This window comes from Euphorbia lathyris, chromosome 2 (genome assembly GCF_963576675.1).
Source record: "Euphorbia lathyris chromosome 2, ddEupLath1.1, whole genome shotgun sequence".
NCBI classification, from domain to species: Eukaryota; Viridiplantae; Streptophyta; class Magnoliopsida; order Malpighiales; family Euphorbiaceae; genus Euphorbia; species Euphorbia lathyris.
Window position 1 is genome coordinate 24,179,081 of NC_088911.1, and position 22,411 is coordinate 24,201,491.

At 36.7% G+C, this 22,411-nt stretch overlaps 3 protein-coding genes across 3 annotated transcripts; 1 reads left to right on the plus strand and 2 right to left on the minus strand.

The window, feature by feature from the left end:
* Positions 1 to 3,604: 3,604 nt before the first annotated feature.
* Positions 3,605 to 14,361, plus strand: LOC136217368 (conserved oligomeric Golgi complex subunit 4). The gene is made up of 3 exons (XM_066003968.1): positions 3,605 to 5,086; positions 9,751 to 11,380; positions 13,483 to 14,361. Exons 1-3 carry the CDS (start codon positions 3,648 to 3,650, stop codon positions 14,110 to 14,112), a joined length of 3,699 nt encoding a protein of 1,232 aa, XP_065860040.1. The 5' UTR covers positions 3,605 to 3,647; the 3' UTR covers positions 14,113 to 14,361.
* LOC136217367 (28 kDa ribonucleoprotein, chloroplastic) lies at positions 7,685 to 9,570 on the minus strand. Its single transcript, XM_066003967.1, has 4 exons — positions 9,113 to 9,570; positions 8,503 to 8,604; positions 8,110 to 8,415; positions 7,685 to 8,023 (listed from the first exon to the last, which is right to left on the minus strand). The coding sequence occupies exons 1-4, from the start codon at positions 9,527 to 9,529 to the stop codon at positions 7,955 to 7,957; spliced, it is 894 nt and encodes a 297-aa protein (XP_065860039.1). The 5' UTR covers positions 9,530 to 9,570; the 3' UTR covers positions 7,685 to 7,954.
* A 3,203-nt stretch (positions 14,362 to 17,564) lies between the features above and the next one.
* LOC136217371 (pyruvate dehydrogenase E1 component subunit alpha-3, chloroplastic) lies at positions 17,565 to 20,287 on the minus strand. The gene is made up of 3 exons (XM_066003970.1): positions 19,891 to 20,287; positions 18,731 to 19,511; positions 17,565 to 18,076 (listed from the first exon to the last, which is right to left on the minus strand). Exons 1-3 carry the CDS (start codon positions 20,122 to 20,124, stop codon positions 17,799 to 17,801), a joined length of 1,293 nt encoding a protein of 430 aa, XP_065860042.1. The 5' UTR covers positions 20,125 to 20,287; the 3' UTR covers positions 17,565 to 17,798.
* Between the last annotated feature and the right edge of the window lie 2,124 nt (positions 20,288 to 22,411).

Below are 22,411 nucleotides of genomic sequence, written 5' to 3' on the forward strand. Positions count from 1 at the left end.
TAGATTTCTCTTTCAGGATGTGAGATCCACTAAAACCAAGTATAAAAAGTTATACATGGTAGGATCACTTCCGTAGGGAAGAAAAGCCTGAGAAAGGACAAGCAAGCAAGCAAGCAAGGGGATTACGCTATGCAAGGACTAGCCAAAATAGAAGGAGAAGTGACAAAATGGATACTTCAGTTTCAGTGGATACCAGAAGGAGAAGACGAAGTGACAAAATAGAGTGAGATAACGAGGAACAAAACACATTGGAACGAGGCAATGAAAGACGGCATACGGAAAAGAAAAGAAAGAAGACTTTCCAAGATACCATCATAACCTATACAAGATACAATCACTATCATTTGCGAACTCGTTTCTGTTCTTTGCCTCTTACTCCTCCTAGTTTGTTCCTGATCATCAACCCTTATTTCAATTTGCTTACCCCTAAATGCCCTAGCAATAGCGTTAAGAACACCCAAAAGATGCTTTCAAAGTCAATTGTGAATATACTCATTTTCGATTTCCCAATTTCAGTTCTGAATCTTCAAACCAGCAAGTTATTCGAAATTTTCAGTAAAGAATAATATAAATTCTTAGCAATTATTTGCATTTAACTCCCAATCAAGCTTCCTAAAAACAAAAAATTGAGAGAAAGGGTCTAGCGTACCTGAACTTGGTAACTAGCAAGGAACCAGAATAGGAAGAAGAAAATGGAATACACTCTAAACCTTGGAATCAAACATGAGAAGAGAGAAAAATATGCTCATTAATGGCGAGCTCAAACGAAACAACATTATAAGAAGCTCAAAGAGGAAGAGAATAATAAGGTCAGCTTACTTGAAGAAGGCAGAACTTCAATTCAATCTGGGCCAAGCGAGCATAGGGTATAAAAGAAAAACTTGCAACTGCAGTTGGATAAGGGAATTGTGAGAAATTGGCAAAATCAAATATGGGCACAACTCTATTTGATGTATAGGGGAAGAAAAAGTTGCAGCCTCCAACACAATTTGATGAGCGTATTGGGAAAAAGGCTGCAATTGATGAGGGGATTGGGAAGAAATCCCCAAATTCAAACTGGAAAAGAAAATAAGAAAGTAATAATATATGAGTATAATTACCTTCGATCTTCTTCCTTCAAACCTTCACATGAATGTCCAGTGCGAGTGCGACCACAGTCTGGGAAAATTTGGTAGAAAAAAAAAGATAATTCAAGCAAAACGAGAGCAGAGGACAATGGATGGGAAAAGTTGGTAGAAAGAAGAGAGATAATTCAAAACAACGAGAGAAGAGTAATTGTCTAGAAGAAGCATGGAGAGAGTAGAAAAGAACCCATTAACCGGTTAAATTGATTAATTATCTATTAATGTAATTGAATGGTAGAGATAATTCAAAATATAATCAAGGGTGATGTAAGCAAAGTAAAAGACTACTTTGTTTTCCAACAAAGTAACAGTAGCCTTCACCAACATCTAAATCTCTCATTTTTTATATGAAAAATCAAATAGAAGAAGAAAATGGAGTAAATAAAGACTCCCTAAACATCAAACACTAAACTCCAATACAATTATTTTCTTGTCTCATTTACATCTCGTAAAAAACACAATTTAAAACCGCGATTTCAATTTTGTTTCTTCTTATTTTTCTATAAAAAGCGATATGAAGAACCTTAGATCCTTAATAATTCTCAAAAAAAAAAAAATGAAAATGAGCCGTGATGAATTTGACTTCGATTCGATTAATAAATGTGATCTGAGTTTGGATGATTATCTTGAAAACATAAACAACTCAATTTAGCTTCACACAATCCATGAATATATGTATAGGTAAATTTGTTCATCGGTTGGATTGAACCAAGTCTAGTCGGGTTCAACATATAATTATTTTATCTAAACTCAGCTTATCCCATATTATATTTATATCAGGTTTGAACCGAGTTGAACCAGACTAAAAAAATTAATTTCCAAGACATATTTTATAAATATCAATGTTTTTCTATATTAAATCATTTTATATTTTACCTTGTGCCATGCTTTGAGGGATTGCCCGAATAGTAGAAAGGTTTGGGAAGGGGTCCTTCCTCACCACATCCTTCCTTCCTTTATGGGGTTCTCTGATATTGACTGGTTCTCTGAAGGCGTTAATGGGAATTTGTTGGCCAGTATGGAGCACGAGGCTATTCTCTTCGCTATTATTTGTCACCAAATGTGGAAATGGAGGAATGAAGAGTTATTTGCTGAGAAGACTGTCTTTATTCCTGACCTCCGGTTTTACTTCTCGAAAAAACTCTCTGTTATTACAAAGAGTTTTGAAGGAGAGCCCCTGGTTCACCCCTCCCCGGTTAAAGAGGTCCAGTTAGTTGGTTGGAGGAAGCCCAGGGAAGGGGTTGTCAAGTTGAATACGGATGGCTCCTGCCTTAGTAATGACAGAATTGCTGCTGGTGGAGTTCTTCGGGATGCTGGTGGCGCCTGGCTGGCTGGGTTTACCCATAACTTAGGTACGGGCTCCTCCTTTACTGCAGAGCTCTGGGGGATCTTGTCTGGCATTAAACTCGTCATTCGCATGGGTGTTAAAAGACTTTCGGTGGAGTCTGACAATTTGGAGGCTATCAACAGGATTTCGGATAGACAGGCTGTTTGTCTTAAGAGTCAGAATCTCATTAAAGCCATCTTGAGGCTTCGTCCTGCCTTCGATTCTCTTACCTTCTCCCATATTTATAGGGAGCAAAACCGCGTGGCGGATCGCTTGGCAGCTGCTGGGCATGGGGGGATGTTAGGTGTTTCTACCCTTTCCGTTCCTCCTTCTTTTCTGTTACCTTCTCTTCTTGAGGATAGGATTGGGGTCAGTCTTCCTAGACTGATCCCGGGTTAGGTTTTTGTTTGTTTGTTTTTTTTTCTTCCCTTCTTACCAAAAAAAAAAAATCATTTTATATTTTTTCGATAGTATAATACATATTTTAATTACATTTATATAATAAATTGTTTATTTACAAATAAGAAAATACAAAAATACAAATCGTTTTAAGGATTCACAGCTTTCCAAAGATTACAGTCTATCCCCCTTCCCGATCGTCTTCGTAGGAGATGCCTTTTACAAATTATCCATTTCTATTAGCTTACCTGCCGAGATCAATCCATTTGTATCGAATGACTTTCTTTCCTTCCTACGTATCAAACTTCTCTCCGCCTATCAAGTATTTCTACCCTGTCGTAAAAACTTTTCCTCTTTACTGAGAGTAAAAGGCGAATCTTCCTTCGCTTCTTTAGTCATTTCCGGTCTCGCTTTTTATGGTGCCCTTTCTTGGAAAACGGAATCTTCCTTCTATAAGCTTCACTAAAGCGACTACGTACGGTTACTCTCTAAGAGGTCTATCTGTCCACCTAGCGCTTAACAGTTTTTACAATGTATAAATATAAGAGTGTGCCTAGTCTCAGCTCGGGCTTTTAACGAATTTTAAATCTAATTCGTTTTATATACGGGCTTAAATGTATCCGGATCAGACTTCAAATATATATGTCAAAATCCAATTCTACGAAGGATGAGTTTGGATGGGGCAGAGGGTACAATCTTGGGTCCGAATCTTAGCCCAATAGTACTCATTCGAATAGAATAGCTCGTCATTTCACCAGTTTCCTCTCCCCAGTAGCCACAGCTGAATCGAAACTAGAATGCATCAACCATTTTTTCGTTGCTTCAAATCAGCACTAACTTCTATAACTGTCACTCGATCCGTTATCTTCCTCCCAAAATCGCATGCGCTCTTCTTTCACTCCTTGCCATCCCACCGATTCCAGCAGCAGAGCCAACAACAAGGGGAAGAACAGAAGGGACACAAATTCAATGGAGAACCTTCAAATTCTAATGACATCTCAAAATCCCCAATTGGGTCGCCATCTCGAGTCCAAAAGCTAATAGCTTCTCAATCAGATCCTCTCCTTGCCAAAGAAATCTTTGATTACGCTTCTCGACAGCCTAACTTTCGCCATTCCTACTCTTCATATCTCGTCCTTATTCTTAAACTCGGTCGATCCAAATACTTCTCTTTCGTTGATGATCTTCTATTTGATTTAAAATCCAAAAATTACTCAGTAACCCCGACCCTTTTCTCTTACATAATTAAAATCTATGGGGAGGCCAATCTGCCAGGTAAGGTCCTTAAAACTTTCTACACAATGCTTGAATTTAACTGCAAGCCTTTGCCCAAACAGTTAAACCGCATTCTTGAATTTCTTGTTTCTGACCGTAATTACATCAAACCTGCTTTGGATCTTTTCAATAGTACGCATAGATATGGTGTTTCACCCAATACAAAATCTTACAACATTTTGATGCGAGCATGTTGTTTCAGTGGCAATATTAGTATTGCATACAAGCTGTTCAATCAAATGTTCAAGAGAGAAGTTTTGCCTGATGTTGAATCATATCGAATATTGATGCAGGGATTATGCAGGAAAAGTCAGGTTAATGGGGCAGTTGATTTATTGGAGGATATGTTGAATAAAGGTTATGTGCCTGATACTTTGAGTTATACCACATTGTTGAATAGTTTATGCAGGAAGAAGAAGCTTAGAGAGGCATATAAGCTTCTTTGTAGAATGAAAGTGAAAGGGTGTAATCCTGATATAGTTCATTATAATACGGTTATATTGGGATTTTGCAGAGAAGGGTGTGCAATGGATGCTTGTAAGGTTCTTGTTGATATGGAGTCAAATGGGTGCTTGCCCAATTTGGTGTCTTACAGGAATTTAGTAGGTGGGTTATGTGATCAAGGGATGATTGATGAGGCAAAGAAGTATTTGCAGGAAATGATATCAAAAGGGTTTTCTCCACATTTTTCAGTTTCTCATGCTTTGATTAAGGGGCTTTGTGATGTTGGTAAGATTGAAGAAGCTAATGACTTGTTAGGTGAATTGCTGAAGCATGGAGAAGCTCCACATACAGATACTTGGATGATGATGGTACCTAGGATATGTGAAGCAGAGGACTCGGGTAGAGTTGGGGAAATTCTGGAGAAGGTTATGAGGGTAGAAATAAAGCGTGACACGAGAATTGTTGAGGCGGGTATTGGTTTAGAGGATTACTTGATTAAGAAGATAAAAAGACAATGGCGAGTTTGAATGTGCTTTTGGCATATTTCTTACTAATTAGGTCCTGTGGCAATGAGTTTCATTGTTCAACTGGGGAGTTGTAGCAACAGGATTTACCATCCATTTGAACAGAGCTGCTTTTATACGAAGTAACCAACGAAACAGCTTGGAAATTGGAATACACAGCAGCAAGTCGCTAACTCAAGAGGGCCGAAACTCCGACAGCAATTTCTTTCTTTTTTTCAGTTGGATATATTAGTATGTTTGCTACTCAAGGAAATTTGAACTAGTGAAGCAATGAACTTTAGACTCCATGATGTTAGAAATTTAGTTGTAATTTGAGATCTGTTTTGGAGTTCAAATGGACAAAAGGAATGGTGCTGCTAAACTCTGTGAGCAATGTTATAATTTAACGAGTCTCATACAGGTTTTGAGCAAAATGGTTGTATTATATATACTGTACTATCATCATTTATAAAGCCAAATATTTTCCTCCATACTTCGTTGGGTAGATGTCCAAGTTTTACTTGGCTTTCTCTTTTCTCTGTTCAAGAGCTTTTCAGGGACGAACTTCGTTGGCCTATTGGGGACGGTTGTACAGTCAAACTTCACGGAGATGAATGGCTACCATCCTTTTCTCAACCATCTAGTGTTTCTGATCTCCCCTTGTCAGTTTTAAATTCTCTAGTTTCACCAGGTACTAATGTAAGAGTAGTGGCATCCTCACCAGCCTGAATAGCAAGATTTCTCAATAGATTCTACTTCCTCTTTTGCAGCGGTTTTGCTCCCCAGGAGATTAATTACTAAGCTTGCCCTGGTAGGGCATTGATCCACCAGGTCTCACTGTTGTTTGAGTTGGGACTCTGATGTTTTAGCAGATTTATTACCTGATGCAGATGTGAGACTGATTTGATCAATTCCTCTTCTGTTACATCCTACTGAGGACAGGCTTTATTGGCCACACGAGAGGAATGGCGTTTATACAGGTGAAGTGGCTACCGTGTGCTTTGGCAATCGATTTGGTCGACTGCTGTACCGCCAAATGTCAGAATATTTGCTTGGCGTTTATTCAGCTCATCCCTTCCAACTCGTTGTGCTTTGTTTCAAAGGCGTTTAAATATTGACACGCCTTCATCTTTGTGCCTTGAGTTACTGGAAAGCACGGTCATCTCTTTCTCCATTGCCCCTTTGCTTTGGAATTTCTTTTATTTCAGACCGGACTAGAGTTGATTTGATTCTGTCCAGGATTGGTGGTAGGGTGTGTATCTGCAACTCTCTGATATTCACGAACAGGAAGCACTGATTCTTCTTTGGGGAATTTGGAGATCTTGTAATGACCGGGTTTGGAATAACAGCTTCACCAACGCAGCAAACATCACCTCCCTCTACTGAATCTGTTTCTGATTATGTGTTTCCTTTCATATCTACTGATGGTTAGGGAACTTTGGCGAGCAATGAAATTGCAGCTAATTGTCTGTTGGTGATGTGCAAGCTGGGCTTTCTAAGGTGCAGCGGGTTCCTCTGCCTTCATTTTGGAAACTAAACATTGATGCTGCTATTTCTGGGAGAAAGACCTTGCCTCGCTTGGTTGTGTTATGTTAGATCACTGTTCGCTACACACTCTGCAATTTTCCATGGCATAACCGATCCTCTTATTGCCGAAAGTCTTGGGTTTCCGACAGGACTCTTTTGGTTACGGGACAAAGGATGGGGCTGAGTTGTGATCTAAGTTGATTGCCAACTCATGTATATAGCAGTTTATAATCAGTGTGTTGGGTTTTCCCCTTTTATCTCTGTTATTGCAGATTGTCGAAAGCTTTACCTAATGTGAGTGTCCGTAACATGATTTATTTGGATACATACATCAATGACTGCAAACCATGCCTCCATAATAGGATATCTTAAAGGCAAAATGCATATTTGTGTCCTGACTGATTCAATTTTTACTGATTAAGTCACTAATTTTGTAAATGAATAGTTGATCAATTATCTTTGAACACATTAAATTCCTATTGGATGGCCCATTTATATGCGTGATTCAAATTCTATTTAAAACACGTGTAACTATTAGCATGTCAATGCTTCTAAAAAGTAAAACGGTTAAACTAAATGAGCTTGATTGTTTTACTTTAGCGGTTAGGGTATAAGTTAGATAACGTGTTAAAACACATGATGGTAATTCTACAAACTAAATGGAGTTTGAATCACAAAACAGTCCAAGAGGTGCTTAATGACTTCAAAAATACTTAATCAATAGCTTTATGTGTCTATCTAAAAGATAGGTACTTAATCAGTAAAATTTGAATTGATAAGGTGTTAAAGTCTGTTTTTCCAGGCTTAAAATGACAGTAAGATTCCTGGTTGGACAAGACAAGATTAAAACCCTTGTCCTAGTTAACTATCCAACATCATGCCAAATTTGTGACAAAAATGTATCTGATGCGTATAATTCAAGATGAGACAAAACAGGAAGCAACTGTTACTGTAACCTAATTGAGCTATATTCAAGGAAAGTTGCAAATCAATGTGTAAAACATCAATATATCATTCTCCTTACATGACTCTTCTGTTATGTTATGATTGATTATGAATGTTATGATTGAAGAGACAAAACTACATAACAAGTTAAGCTTCAATTAAAGGATATACCATAACATGAAAAATTACAAATCAAGCTTAAAACTCTAACGAGATCAACCAAAATCTGGAGAACTTCCTCATAAAATGTAAATTTTCATACAAAACTTTGAAGGATACCTGAATTGCAGTGCAAAATATTCAACTTTCGAAAACGTGGATGTGGAGATAAGGTAGCAGGCTCATAAATAATGGATTGACTACCTAAGATTCTTTGAGCTATATTATCTCTAATGCAGCAATCAAAATTTCTATTGAAGCTGCTCAATCTTCTCTCTCAAAACCCCTTCTCTAACAACTAATACGCGTCCCCCGAATTCCTGCAAAAGAGATTCAAATGAGTAACATACAACTAATAAAGGATTTATGTGGATGAAGTTATAAATGTAATTGAAATGGACTCAACCTTCCCATTTGAAGAAAGTGCAGCATCACGCTCTGCAACAGACGAAAAGGACAGAAAGGCATAAGCACGATTCTTCCCGGATTTACGATCACACAGCACTCTTGCACTAACCACAGTGCCAAATTGGCTAAATTCATTCCTCAAATCCTCAGGTTTTATCTTCCAGGAAATATTGCCAATGTAAATCTTATATGGACTCTCATAAGTGAGATTTTTTGTGGTTGTTGAATTCAGTGCAATGTGGTTGTTCCGATTAGAACTCATATCAACGGAAAACCTCACTCGCATTTCTCGGCCACCAACATCCTATAAAGCTCAGATCTTTTAATAATTTCAGGCAAAATGCTAGAACAACAAGATACAAAACTGATAAATAGGATAGAAACACTCAACAGATCCATCAAGTGCAGATATTGCATTCTTTGCGAAGTTTATAGAGCCCATGGTTACATAGCCACATCCTCGACTTACGCCAGTTTCAGGGTTTCGCGAGACCTGCCAAAAATCCGACCAATTAATTGTTGACGGGTTATTGTGTGATAATCATGATCTGAGTGATTATATATGATATAATATGTTGCATGGAAACAGAAACGGATAAGGGAAACTAAGAAAAATTAATTAGGAAACCATAATGGAAATGGAAACAGAAAAGAAACGGAAACGGAAATGCTAATGATGTTGAGTTTCCATGCAACATAGTGTCAAATGGATTGTGTCTCCAGTCTAAGAATTAAATGAATCTTATATAAATCGTGTTGTCATGACTGCCCTAAAATTCAATGGAGACTCAGAACAAGCCCAAACTGTTGAATTTTCATGCAAATCTTTTAGTTATTTAGCCAAAACCAAAATAAGTCCCTGAAGTATTACATCCAGTTGAATGATAAAAATTTGATCTTGACATCACCCTGAACTAACATACTATTATACTGGCTAAGCTTCAATGTTTTTTTGTTTAGTTGTTATTAACAAAATGAAAGGATATAAGTATTTAGATTACCTCTACTGAAAGAACAGTACCAAAGGGCTTGAACATCTCCACAAGCTCTGGAATGTCACAGCTTCTTGGAAGATTACAGACGTATAGTTCGCATGGTCTTGGCTGCTGCTTCTTCAATTGACGGGCCAAATCATCGTCGCCGCTTTCAATTGCATTCTGTTCCCCATCAATTTCTTCGGAGACCAATGATTCCTCGTCTACAACGGCTAACAATGTGAAAAATCTCCTCCCTTTATTAGCTGACCATTGCAGAGGAGACAAAGAAGAAAGAAGAGAAATTTCACGAGAGTGAGACGGGAGCAAGCAAGAAAACTTAGGGCACGCAAATTGAACTGAGGGATGCAACGGAAATGAGGAGAACAATGGCGTTCTTGTTGATGAAAAAGGAAGAGAAGCTACTAAGCGAGTGGTGGCCATTGAGCAGAGGAGGAGGTTTGGTTTCTACATGTGAAGAGGATAATGTCATAACCATAAACCCGCTAATACTAATAATTTGGAACCGGGTCGGGTAAACGGGTGGGACATCTACATAACAAGCCAAGGTCCATCGGGTTTAGAGTGACAATCTTCTTCTTCTTCTTCCTTGTGGATCGAAATTCTCTGTTGATTGGATGCAGTGTTGTATCATTTCTCGCTAGCAGAAAACTGAAAATGCCGTCAACACCCAATGGATCACTCCATAAATCTCAAGAAGAAGATGAATTCACAGTATCCTCACCCAGTCATTCCTCAATCAAATTTGGCACGGCGGAGGCTTTGGATCGCGTGCGAAACCTCACCGATGTCGGAGCCATGACGCGTCTTCTCCATGAATGCATTGCTTACCAGCGGGCTCTTGATCTTGACCTCGATAACCTACTTGCCCAACGGAGTGATCTGGACAAACACCTCTTCCATCTACAGAAATCAGCGGAGGTCCTCGACATCGTCAAGGCGGATTCTGACCATATGCTTTCCAATGTCCGCTCCACATGTGACCTAGCCGACCACGTCAGTGCCAAGGTTCGGGAACTTGACCTTGCCCAATCGCGTGTTAACTCTACGGTTTCACGAATTGATGCTATTGTGGAAAGAGGAAATTGCATTGAGGGAGTGAAAAACGCTCTTGAAGCAGAGGATTACGAGTCTGCAGCGAATTATGTGCAGACATTTCTGCAAATTGATGCAAAATATAAGGACACCGGATCGGACCAGAGAGATCAGTTGCTAGCCTCAAAGAAGCAGCTGGAAGGGATAGTGAGGAAACGGCTTTCAGCTTCCGTGGATCAGAGGGATCACCCGACAATTCTTCGATTTATTAGGTTGTTTTCGCCTCTAGGATTGGAGGAGGAGGGGTTGCAGGTGTATGTGGGTTACTTGAAGAAAGTAATTTCAATGAGATCTAGGCTTGAGTTTGAGAATTTGGTGGAGTTGATGGAGCACAGTCATAACCAGAATCAGGTTAATTTCGTCTCCTGTTTAACAAACTTGTTTAAAGATATTGTGTTGGCAATTGAGGAAAATGATGAAATCTTGAGGAGTCTTTGTGGCGAGGATGCAATTGTTTATGCCATCTGTGAGTTGCAAGAGGAGTGTGATTCCAGAGGTTCTTTGATTTTGAAGAAATATATGGATTACAGAAAATTGGCAAAGTTGTCGTCTGAGATTAATGCCCAAAACAAGAATCTGCTTGCTGTTGCAGGACCAGAAGGTCCTGATCCAAGAGATGTAGAGTTGTATCTAGAAGAAATCTTATCGCTCATGCAATTAGGTGAGGATTACACCGAATTTATGGTTTCAAAAATCAAAGGGTTGAGTTCCGTCGACCCAGATTTAGTTCCAAGGGCCACTAAGTCATTTAGGAGTGGAAGTTTTAGCAAAGTAGCTCAAGATATCACTGGGTTCTATGTTATTTTGGAGGGATTCTTTATGGTTGAAAATGTAAGAAAAGCTATTAACATAGATGAGCATGTTCCTGATAGCCTTACCACTTCAATGGTAGATGATGTGTTCTATGTTTTGCAAAGTTGTTTGAGGAGGGCAATATCCACTTCAAATATCAGTTCTGTGATTGCAGTCTTGAGTGGTGCGAGTAGTCTGTTGAGTAACGAATACCATGAAGCTTTGCAACAAAAAATGAGAGAACCAAACCTGGGTGCAAAGCTGTTTTTGGGAGGTGTTGGTGTGCAGAAGACTGGGACAGAGATTGCAACTGCATTGAACAATATGGATGTGAGCAGTGAGTATGTGCTGAAGCTAAAGCATGAAATTGAAGAACAATGTGTAGAGGTGAGTAATAACTCTTGTTTTTCAATAGCAGTAGCAACCACTAGGTTAGTAATGGCTTGATAACTGTTCTTTTTTTCCACATTTAAGCTTTTTGGTGACAGGAGAAGTTAGTTTAAGTTTTTTGATGCTCATTAAATATTGTGAGAAGATCAATATTTTACTCAGATGCATGGATTGGCTTTAGAAAATGAATAGTTAGCTATAACACAATTATTGTTACATTAGAAAAACAGAAAATGGGAATGACATGTTCTGTCACTTTACGTCTTTGTAGTTGCTGGCAGTTCACAGTCTTTCACACGAGAATGTAGATTACATCTTAATGTGCTAAATATATACATAATCATATGATAGTGTTCCGTGTTCATTTCCCTTTTCATTTTTTTTATCAAGTATTATGCTCCTTAGGAACAAGTATATAGGAACAAGTATTATTACTCTGCTTTCCCAGAGAAGCTTACTTGTTTGGTCAGTTACTAGTGCTACAGAAGAGAAAGAGAGTATGGAATATGGATTGGTTTAATCAGCCATGAGCTTGTGTGTTTATGTTGACATTTCCAGTGGCATGAATCTTCAAGCCGAATTCAGTGGTTTGAAGGTCATTGCCTCATTACTTGCCTTACACAAACATTACTGTCTAGTCCATGATTACTCAAGGCTTTCTTCTGAATAGTTTTCGAAGATTTATCAGAAATCTGCATACCTAATGGTTTTTCTCTTACAATGTCTTTGAGGTCAGAATCCTGGATGTGCTAGGACGCATAATCCTCATCAAAAGAGTTCAATCCCAGAACTTAATGTGAGTCATCTTTTGTAGGCCACATTTAGCCATCAAATGCTCAGGCTCTGTTGATAACTTCCTTATTTTCTAGCTTATCACTTGACTGTTTTAGATAGGCATTTAAGTCCTAACCTGTGGGGAGATGCAAAATTCTGACCCCAGGCCTGTGCTGTATCTGTTTCTGTAAGTTTATTCTGCCTCCTTTGATTTGAAAAGTGTTTGCAGTGAGTGGTTTTACACTCTTCTTGTACTGAAGAATTTGTTCAAAGTGTTTTCACTGTGGATTCTTATTAAAACAATCTGTTAGGAACATAGTTGTTAAAGGCGCAAGGCGCACTAAGGCGCTAAGGGGTCATGGAGCCTAGGTGTGCGCCTTGGAAACACGAGGCGCATAAAATAAGATAAAAATATATACTCTTTTACTAGTTAAGAGTAAACCAAAAAAACACATTTATGACCACACAAACAAAATAAAACCATATAAAAACATAATACTAAATCATAAATGTCAAAAACACCAAATTAAGTTCATACTTCATAAAGGCACTAACATATACTTTAATGTCTTAGCTTAAAGTACCTAACTATAATTAATGCTACTAAGATTGTAAAGCAGTTATTTAAAAAGGCAGTATTTCAAAAAAGTAAAGCAGTTATTTAAAAAAAAAAACTGTAAAAATCAAAAAATGTAAAAGAAACCTAAGTAAAACTGCTAGGCGCACCAGGCTTCAAGGCGCGAGTGAAGCGCACAAGGCGAGAGCCTTTTGAACAGCGCGTCAATTTCAAGGTTTAAGGCGCAAGACCTTGAGCCTTGCTCGAGGTGCGCCTTTAACAACTATGATTAGGAAACAGATTGATCCTCATCTTTTCTATTGGTAGACATAACTAGTGCAGTGGAACTTAATTTGCACTCTATTGTATCTAAACCAGCAAGTTTCTACTTCAGGTTATTTGCAGGATTCTTTTGATGAATTTTATTTTTTGGTAGAGGACATTTTTTTAGTAATATGTTTTTACCTACTTATTGAATTAATGCTGCAGTGTTTACATGAAATGCATGTCTGTCATATAGGCAACATGCTGTAATTTTGAGCAAATCAAGTAATTTTATGTCCAATTCTTAAAATATCTCTAGCTTGATTGTGAAGCATGGTCATACTAATTAAATTTGGTCCAGCCAACTGGAATTTGGCTATGTTCCTGAGCTTATTTCTGTATTTGTTTTGTTAATTTTGATGCCTCATGCAGTTTTCTAGCCTTCTAGTTTGTAAAAATCATCTCAATCTTTAGGCATTTAACAGATGACAATAATTTTCTACAGGTATTCCCTGCACCGGCAGATAGAGAAAAGGTGAAATCTTGTTTGTCTGAGTTGGGTGATATGAGCAATAGCTTAAAGCAGACCCTGAATGCTGGAACAGAACAACTTGTAGCAACTGTGACACCCCGAATCCGTCCAGTTTTAGACACTGTAGCAACCATCAGCTACGAGTTATCTGAGGCAGAATATGCAGATAATGAGGTGAATGACCCATGGGTGCAGAGGCTTCTCCATGCTGTTGAGACAAATGTCTCATGGTTGCAATCACTAATGACCGCCAACAACTATGATTCATTTGTACATTTAGTTATCGATTTCCTAGTGAAGAGGCTCGAAGTAATAATGATGCAGAAAAGGTTTAGTCAACTTGGAGGCCTTCAGCTTGACAGAGATGTAAGATCTCTGGTAAGCCATTTCTCAAGCATGACTCAGAGAACAGTTCGAGACAAGTTCGCTCGCTTAACTCAAATGGCAACCATCCTTAACTTAGAAAAGGTATCCGAGATCCTCGATTTCTGGGGTGAGAATTCAGGACCTATGACCTGGAGGTTAACCCCTGCTGAGGTTAGGAGAGTGCTAGGTCTACGGGTTGATTTCAAGTCCGAAGCTATTGCTGCTCTCAAGTTGTAATTCCAAATTTTGCTCATTTTTCTTATCCAATGGCGCCATGAAATTCAGAATTGGGGTTGGTCCTTTACTAGAATCTTGTGCTGAGGTGCTGAGACATGATTATATTCTTTTATTATTTGCTTTTGATACATAATTGAAAACACTTGGGTTCATTCGCTCCCATGTTTTCTGAAGTTCACTTGTCAAACGTCAAGAACAGAAAGTCTGAAACACTATGAAGAGGAATATAGCAACTTTTGCTTGTAAAAATTTGGAAGCAAAATCCAAGTATATCACTTTATAGAGTAGTGCTAGTACTTAGAAGATGAAGCATCCATTTCTTTGTCTCAACCAGGGTAATTATACTTGGAATTTATTGTAATTTTGACATGGACTTTTTCTGTACTGAATCTGTCAAAAGTTCATAAGATCAACTCTTAGTGGAGATAAATAAGGATCAGTTTGTAATTAAGTGAGAGTAACCAACCATTCTAGAAAAAGGCTGGAGAGTCCTCAAGTTGGAAGAGTTTGCCAGATTGGGCGAGTTGTTTAGGAAATGAGAGATGCGTCACATCACATGCACTCTCTTTCAAGTGCTTGAATCTCTTGAATATCGGAATTATTTATTAGCTGACATGTGGAAGAACTTTTTAATTTTCAAAATCTGTCTCTCTCCACTTTTTAATATTAATGATAATATTAAGTTTTTTTTAAGTTATTAAGTTTTTGAAATGTTTACATAAAATATTCAATTGGTTTTAATAATAATAAAAAAAAGTCTAATAAATATGTATATACAAAATTAGAGAAAAAGCAGATTTATTTTGGTTAACAATGGTTATTCTAAAATTCTATATATCCATCTGTTTTTAACCCTAAAACAAATTACAACATTTCTTATATTTTGTTAGTTTTTTAAATGGATTCTCATGATGAGTACAATTAATATTACTATTACATTGTAAATTCTCAAGACATAGAAAATCAAAACTCCAAAATCTATTGTAAACATATACAACTCCCATATATCTTTGATCCCACTCATTTCACATAGTTATCAATAGGATCTTTATATGTTATATGTCTCGAACTCACTAATTGAGATTAACATACCTTTTAATTTTATCATTATTGAGATTGACATACCTTTCAACTTTATTATCTGTCTCCTCCAATAAATAGTTGTATCATGTTAAAGTTAACATTATTGATATGGAATTGACATACCTTTCAACCTTATCATCGTTGGGATTCACATACCTTTCAACTTTATCATAACTTTATTATCATTGAGATTCACATACCTTTCAACTTTATCATCATTAATTCCAACCATTAACTCCCTCAATAAAGAGTTGTATCCAAACTGTTAAAGTTAACATTATTTGATTTGTCTCCAGGCCACGAGTTGTATCTTACAGGATGTGAAAGTCAACATTATTGATATGAAATTGGCATACCTTTCAACTTTATCATCACGGGATTGACATATCTTTCAACTCTATCATCATCGATATTGGCATATCTTTCAACTTTATCATCATTAATTCCAATCATTAACTTTCCAGTAAAGAGTTGTATCCAGACTGTTAAATTTAACATTATTGATATGAGTTGCCTTCAAGCTATGAGTTGTATCCAAAGGGTAAAAATGTACAGTTGTATTTAGACTATAAGTTGTATCTAGGCAGTAAAGTTTACATTATATATATATATATATAAATCTTCACAAGCAAGGAAACTTCACAATCTCAAACCAAAATGTTTTCAAATAGTAGTGCATAATTTGATGATCAAAGCTAGAGGATGATCCAAATAAATCAGGAGGATGAATAACTGAATCTCTATTTCATTCAACAAGCACAATAATAAGCACCCTAATCTTTTGAATCTCGGAAGAGAACATCTATACAATGACTACTTTTCAGTTGAACCAATTTATTTGGATGAAATATTTCGCTGACGGTTCTGGATGAGTAGAAATTAGTTCCAACTTATAGTGGATGACTTAGAAAATCCTATAATATATTTCCAACATAGGTTAATGCTGCAAAAAGAAACAGTATGTTTCCACTAAAAAAAATGCATTGCAATCAAGGTTGTAAAAAACGTTACACGCTAGTCAGATGGACATGACACTCGAGGATTAATTGGATTTTTGTAAATTTTTTTATTTGTTAATTAATAAATTGTTATATAAAATTCAATTAAAATGTATATTATACTATTTAAAAATAATAATATAAAATTATTTAATATAGAAAAATACGTATATAAATATACCATATATCTTTAAAAATATGCAAATATTAACATTTCAAAACACTATCATTGAAACAATTCAAATGTGAAGTATAATAAAACAAAAAACAAATTCACAATAAAAAAAATCATTTGTTTATCGTTGCCTAGGCGACCTAAGCGGAGCTCAAGCGGTTAAAAACTACTTAGGAGCCAAAAAACGCCTTAAGACACTAATTGGAGAAAATTGGAGCGGATTTTCAATTTCGAGCGCCTAAACGGTCCATACGACATTGGTTTTGAATAGTCACTGCAGCTATGCAGACACTTACCTATGGATCTCTTGCTAATGCTACTAATTAATATATCAAAGTTACTTCAGAAAATATGAATTTCTTTATTATTATGCTGTTATCGAGGTTCATACATACTACGAGGTTTAATGTTGGCGATGTACAATATTTAGGAACACCATGGATTTTCTGAAATGTTTGTTAGTATTGATCAGGGGCGAAGCCAGCCCAGGGCTCGGGGGGCGGAGCCCCCCAGCCACTGGCTCCGCCCTTGAGTACTCGATGATTTGTCCCTTGTAGCCCCACCTAAAATTAGTATATATTGACCCTATTTAGTTCAATGCTAGTTTCTAAAAAATGACAACATTTGTATAGTTTTAACGCGTTGAAGGTATGCAATAAACATTTTTTACACTTGAAAATTTACCCTCAACCGCACGGCTAAAATTAGCCCCCCTAAGTCTAAATTTCTGTCTCCGCCGCTGGTATTGATATTTGCATGCACTGGAATAGTTTAAGGTATGCAATAAATTTCTTAACGAGCACTTCACCAGTTGGATCTGGTGTTTATTGTTGATAGATGCCTTATACTGCATCTATAATTGTGCATCTTAGATTCTCATATGAAGTGAAATCGTTCAATGTAATAGATTCCCAAACATCGTTATGCTAGTTGCTTGAGTTTGAGGACTCCAAAAGTGAAGTTTCGGGGTTCATTCTCCTCTCTTTCTTCCCCTATTAGACTATTACTCCCAGTTTCACAGTATTTTATTTCCCTCAGGATTAACAGATTTCTTTCAACTCCTAATAACTTATTATAAAGATTGCCAAAACATAAAAACATAACTGCTCTCAAATTTGAAAAACTAAACTGAGAAAGGAGACACATCAAAGCAAAGCCAGTTACAATCTAACATGGTTGGTTATAATGCCAAAAAAGAAAAGAAAAATAAACATCCAATGATTGAAACTCATTAAACTTTGAGACTTTGAGACATGAGGTTTTGATTTGAAAGCACTTCCAAAAATTAACATAGCCTGCATACATAAATAACCAATTACATTCACGGGCACAACTGATGACTGCTAGCAACAACTAATATGGACTCATTCGGACCAACTAAAAGCCACAACAAGTAGAGTTAAATTAATGAATAATCCAAACTTTGAAACCTAGACATGTGCAGTCCCTTGAGTGAATTTCGGATCCTCACATCTGTATCGCCCATCTGGTCCTATTCCAAACCCTTTAGGGTCTGCAAATACATTTTCGAGAAGTTGGCTACGAGATGGATGAGGACTTTCATCTGCAAACTCAACAGCATCCTCAACCACTTCATCTATCTTCTTCTCAATAGCCTTCAATTCCGCTTCGCTAGCTAGGCTGTTCTCGATTATATACTTCTTCAAAGAGGTGATGGGATCTCTTGCAGCGTAGTGAGCCTTCTCAGCTGCCAAAATAAACCCAATAATTATAGGACACATAAACTTCGGAATATATTTTAAGACTATTGCATCTCCTGGACATGTTCATGATGCTCTAACAACACTTAAGTTTTGACAGTACAAATGTTGTGCCTGACCACTACGTGATCAATACAAGCTACACTGTGCTATTAATTCTGATAAAAAAAGATATCACATCACAATATTCATGAAAAAGTCTATCCTAATCCTATGGCACAGGCAAAGCACTGCAAAGGAAAGGGAAATTTTCTTAAATGACGATACAAGAGCATACGGGTAAGCAGTAGGTGAGTTGTAACTTGTAATTATACAAAATGAGGCTACATTGACTCGAACACAGATCAGAAAATGCTATATATACCAGGAACATCTATGAAATTTGACTCTCCAATTACAGAGCTACGGCGTTATGGAATGCGTCTAATAATACTAAAGCTTCAAATGGAAGTGGAAAAGAATTAGAAGCCTGATGTTGGGTTTCATGTTTCTAAAAGGAAAAGGGACTACATTTCATCCTGATGCTCGTGTCAAGTATATTAGAAAAGTAGATAACACATAAACGGCTAAGATAAACAAAACGCAACACACCATAAATAAGGCAAGAATAAAGCAGATAAACAGGTCAATGAAATGCTCACCAGGGTCACGAAGCTCATCAGGATCAGCCAATGAGTGTCCTCTAAACCTGTAAGTCTCACATTCCACCAATGTTGGTCCATCTCCTCTCCTAGCCCTATCAACTGCCTCTATGGCAACCTCCCTCACCTTCAAAACATCCATTCCATCAACATGAACACCTGGCATCCCGAATGCTGGACCCTTCTTCCAAATTTCAGGATCTGAAGTTGATCTCAAGTGTGACATTCCAATTGCCCACAAGTTGTTCTCTACAACAAACACAATGGGCAATTTCCATAAAGCTGCCATGTTCAAACACTCAAAGAACTGGCCATTATTACAAGTTCCATCTCCAAAAAAGGCCAATGTCACATCTTCAGTATCCTTTTCCTTCAAAACCTCCTTCCTGTACTTTGCGGAGAAAGCAGCGCCAGTGGCCACTGGAATTCCTTCACCAATAAAAGCAAACCCACCAAGCACATTGTGCTCCTTGGAGAACATGTGCATGGATCCACCTTGGCCGCGACAACAACCAGTTGTCTTGCCAAAGAGCTCGCTCATTACAGCACGAGCAGGCACCCCTTTACTCAATGAATGCACATGATCACGATATGTACTGACAACTGAATCAGCCTGATTCAAAAGCTTGATAAATCCAGTTGACACAGCTTCTTGCCCATTGTAGAGATGAACAAAACCAAACATTTTACCCCTGTAATACATCTGTGCACACATGTCCTCAAAAGCTCTGCCTAATACCATATCCTCATATAGCACCAAACCTTCTTCTTTAGTGATCAACTAAATGCACAAACAAGTGAAGAGTTACAAATTAATGTTCAGAATCTCCGTTCAGTTCATAAAAGAAGAAATTTTAAAGTAATCATAAGGCACCTAGAAGCTTTAGATAGACAAGACAGGTGTAAGTATTACAGCGATTACAAATACAGATACGGAAAGGAAGATAACATTAGATTTCAAATTTTGCATCTTTATTCCTTTTAATGGCAAAATATTAGAGAATTCAAAGGAATCAGTTTCAATTAAGCTTATTAAGATACAGAAGTAATGCATGACCACTGACAGCTACCAAATCTAAATGAAAACCCCGAAGAATTGACTTCTCAATAGAATCAAAATGAATTGTAAACAAAAGGATAAAAATAGATAGGTGAATTACCAGATTAGAGGAGGATTTGACCTTCTTTTCCTTGATGGTTTCGGAGACGGAAACAACAGCAGATCGACGGATAGAATTGACATGATTGGAAGAGGAAGAAGAAGTGCAGCGAAGCTTGCGGGTGGATCCGAGGAAAGAAGAAGTGGTTTGAAGAGGGAGAAGCTTGGGGTCGTGAGATCTGGAACTGGAAGGGGGAGGAAGGATGAACTTAGCGGCAGAGAAAGCAGAAGCCATTGAGCTTTCTCTGAAGGGAGGGGAAGAAGGGAGAAGTGGAGAAGAAAGAGAAGGGAAAAAGGGAGTATAAGAGGAGAAATGGGGGCGGAGGAAACAAGGAAAGTGGGCGTGGAAGTAACCGTCTTTTTAATTGGATTTGGATTGATTGATTGAAAACGGAGAAGAAGCCACCCAACTCTCAACTGCGCTGCTTTCTTACAACTTGGTAATTTCAGTTAACATGTGGAACTCTCTTTCGTTTCCACTTTGGGCTTTTTTTTTTTATTAGCCAAATAAATGAGAATAAATGTGAACTAATCGAACCATAAACTTATAACTGTCCAAATAGTACTAGAGAAATAATCATAACTAAAAGCATAAGAATTAGATTTAAAATTCAAGATCTAGAATATGAGATAATTGTAGGAGTAACAGAATATGATAGTACATATGCACTATTATTAGGATACGACTTTTTAAATAAAATAAAATATAAGATAAATAATGAAGGAATTACGATAGAGGACCAAAACAAAATAAGGTATATAAATAAAATATGAACATACGACAACAACTTGATAAAAAAAAGAGAAAATTACAAGCAATAAAAACTATTATGGCGGAGACAATCATAGAATCTTAAATAAAATATTTAGAAATTGAATCTAAACAACAAAGATTAGAATGTGAAATCAAACAATTAAAATCTTTATTAGAAACACCTAAGAAAGAATGGATCAAACTTGAAGACGGATGGATAAAAAGAATCTACAAAGATGAGTGATCCTAACCAAAAATTGGACCAAATATGGATAGAGATTGTAGCAAACGAACAATTAAAGAATACTCTTAGTTTAATACAAGAAAATCATATTCAAATCCAAGAAATGATAACACAGGAATTAACAAAACTGTGGAATACATCGGAAATACCAACGTTTAAGATAATTTTGGAAAAATTAAACATGTTAGTAGCTAATATAGACAAAAGAAAAAGACCCATAGAAGAAAGCTGTAGCATTACCTCAGGAGAAAATCTAAACATTACTATAACACAAACTAACACTCCAGAAATAGTACCCATAGATGCTTGGAGACGAAGCAAGGAACCAATAATGATGGATATAAGTGAAATAAAACCTAAAATCCCTACAACCGTAAATAAAACCTTAGATCTGTTAACAGATTTACACAAAAAAGGACAATTCTAATCTAATGGCAGAACAAGAACATAGTGTAATAACATTTCTTAAAAATCACGCCTAATAAATTATTGAAAAGGAAAAATACAAATATGAACCGCTAAAAACCAGAAAACTCAAAGACAATGATGCTAAAACATCCAATGTAGACGTAAGCACCGAAGCCGAATACCTTCAACTAAAAATAGAAAAACAACATAAAGAAATCAAAGACCTGCAAAAAGAAAACATAAAATTAGTCATAAATTCGAGTACAGAATGGGTCGAAAAATATAAAAAATATAAACACAAATTTAAAAATACTAAAAAAGAATTAAAAGAAACAAAGCTAGACTTAAAACAAACAAAAACAGAGCTAATCCACATTACAGATGAATTAAAAGAATTAAAGGAAGAAGTAAGAGTTTTAAGAACAATGGTTAAAGAAGTAAAAGGGAAAACTATTCACATCAGTAACAGTAGTAGTGATAGTTCAGATACGCAAAGTGAAAATAAACTAAAAATCATTGGGTATATAGAAGAAGAAAATAAAGATGAAACAAAATTACTAGAAGAAAATCATCAAATAATGAAAGCATTAGAACAAATGAAGAACATTAATGCAATAATAGAAGAAGAACCAGAAAGTGATATAGAAAACAACGAATACAACAACAAATACACTAGGTATGAAGAATCAGATATAGGATCAGAAAATATAGTAAACGAAGATGCCGATAATTATCCAGAAGAAGAAATGATAGACCCCAATTTAGACGTAGTAACTAAAAAAGTACCTACAATTCCACGACATATACCTATAGGCCAACAAGGAGACTTTAAAGAATTTATAGGATCTATGTCTTAAGGATTAAATCCAAATGGATATTTTTTAGACTTAGATAATGTCTATGATGAACAAGAAATAAGTAGACGAATAAATGATTGGAATTTAGGAATGTACATAGCCTTAATGAATTCATCTCACACTGAAAATTTAGATTATATGTATGACCTAATCTCTAAAACAATGATAGGAAAAGTAGGATTTTGGATGGAATCTATAACTCATCAGTTAAGACCACAAATAGAAGCTTGTGCTCATGATTGGAAATCAATGTTATTAT

Bases quoted from the DNA above. Each gene is read 5' to 3' on its own strand.
- LOC136217368 (XM_066003968.1), top strand. From the start codon at position 3,648: ATGCATCAACCATTTTTTCGTTGCTTCAAATCAGCACTAACTTCTATA. The intron at 5,087-9,750 runs GCGAGTTTGAAT...ATTTCTCGCTAG, and splicing joins AAGAAGATAAAAAGACAATG to CAGAAAACTGAAAATGCCGT. The intron at 11,381-13,482 runs GTGAGTAATAAC...AATTTTCTACAG, and splicing joins TTGAAGAACAATGTGTAGAG to GTATTCCCTGCACCGGCAGA.
- LOC136217371 (XM_066003970.1), bottom strand. From the start codon at position 20,124: ATGGCTTCTGCTTTCTCTGCCGCTAAGTTCATCCTTCCTCCCCCTTCC. The intron at 19,512-19,890 runs GTAATTCACCTA...TTGTGCATTTAG, and splicing joins TCAAATCCTCCTCTAATCTG to TTGATCACTAAAGAAGAAGG. The intron at 18,077-18,730 runs GTGAGCATTTCA...TTATTTTGGCAG, and splicing joins TGATGAGCTTCGTGACCCTG to CTGAGAAGGCTCACTACGCT.
- LOC136217367 (XM_066003967.1), bottom strand. From the start codon at position 9,529: ATGGCCACCACTCGCTTAGTAGCTTCTCTTCCTTTTTCATCAACAAGA. The intron at 8,416-8,502 runs GTTGAGTGTTTC...TGAGCTTTATAG, and splicing joins TATCTGCACTTGATGGATCT to GATGTTGGTGGCCGAGAAAT. The intron at 8,024-8,109 runs GTTGAGTCCATT...TCTCTTTTGCAG, and splicing joins CACTTTCTTCAAATGGGAAG to GAATTCGGGGGACGCGTATT.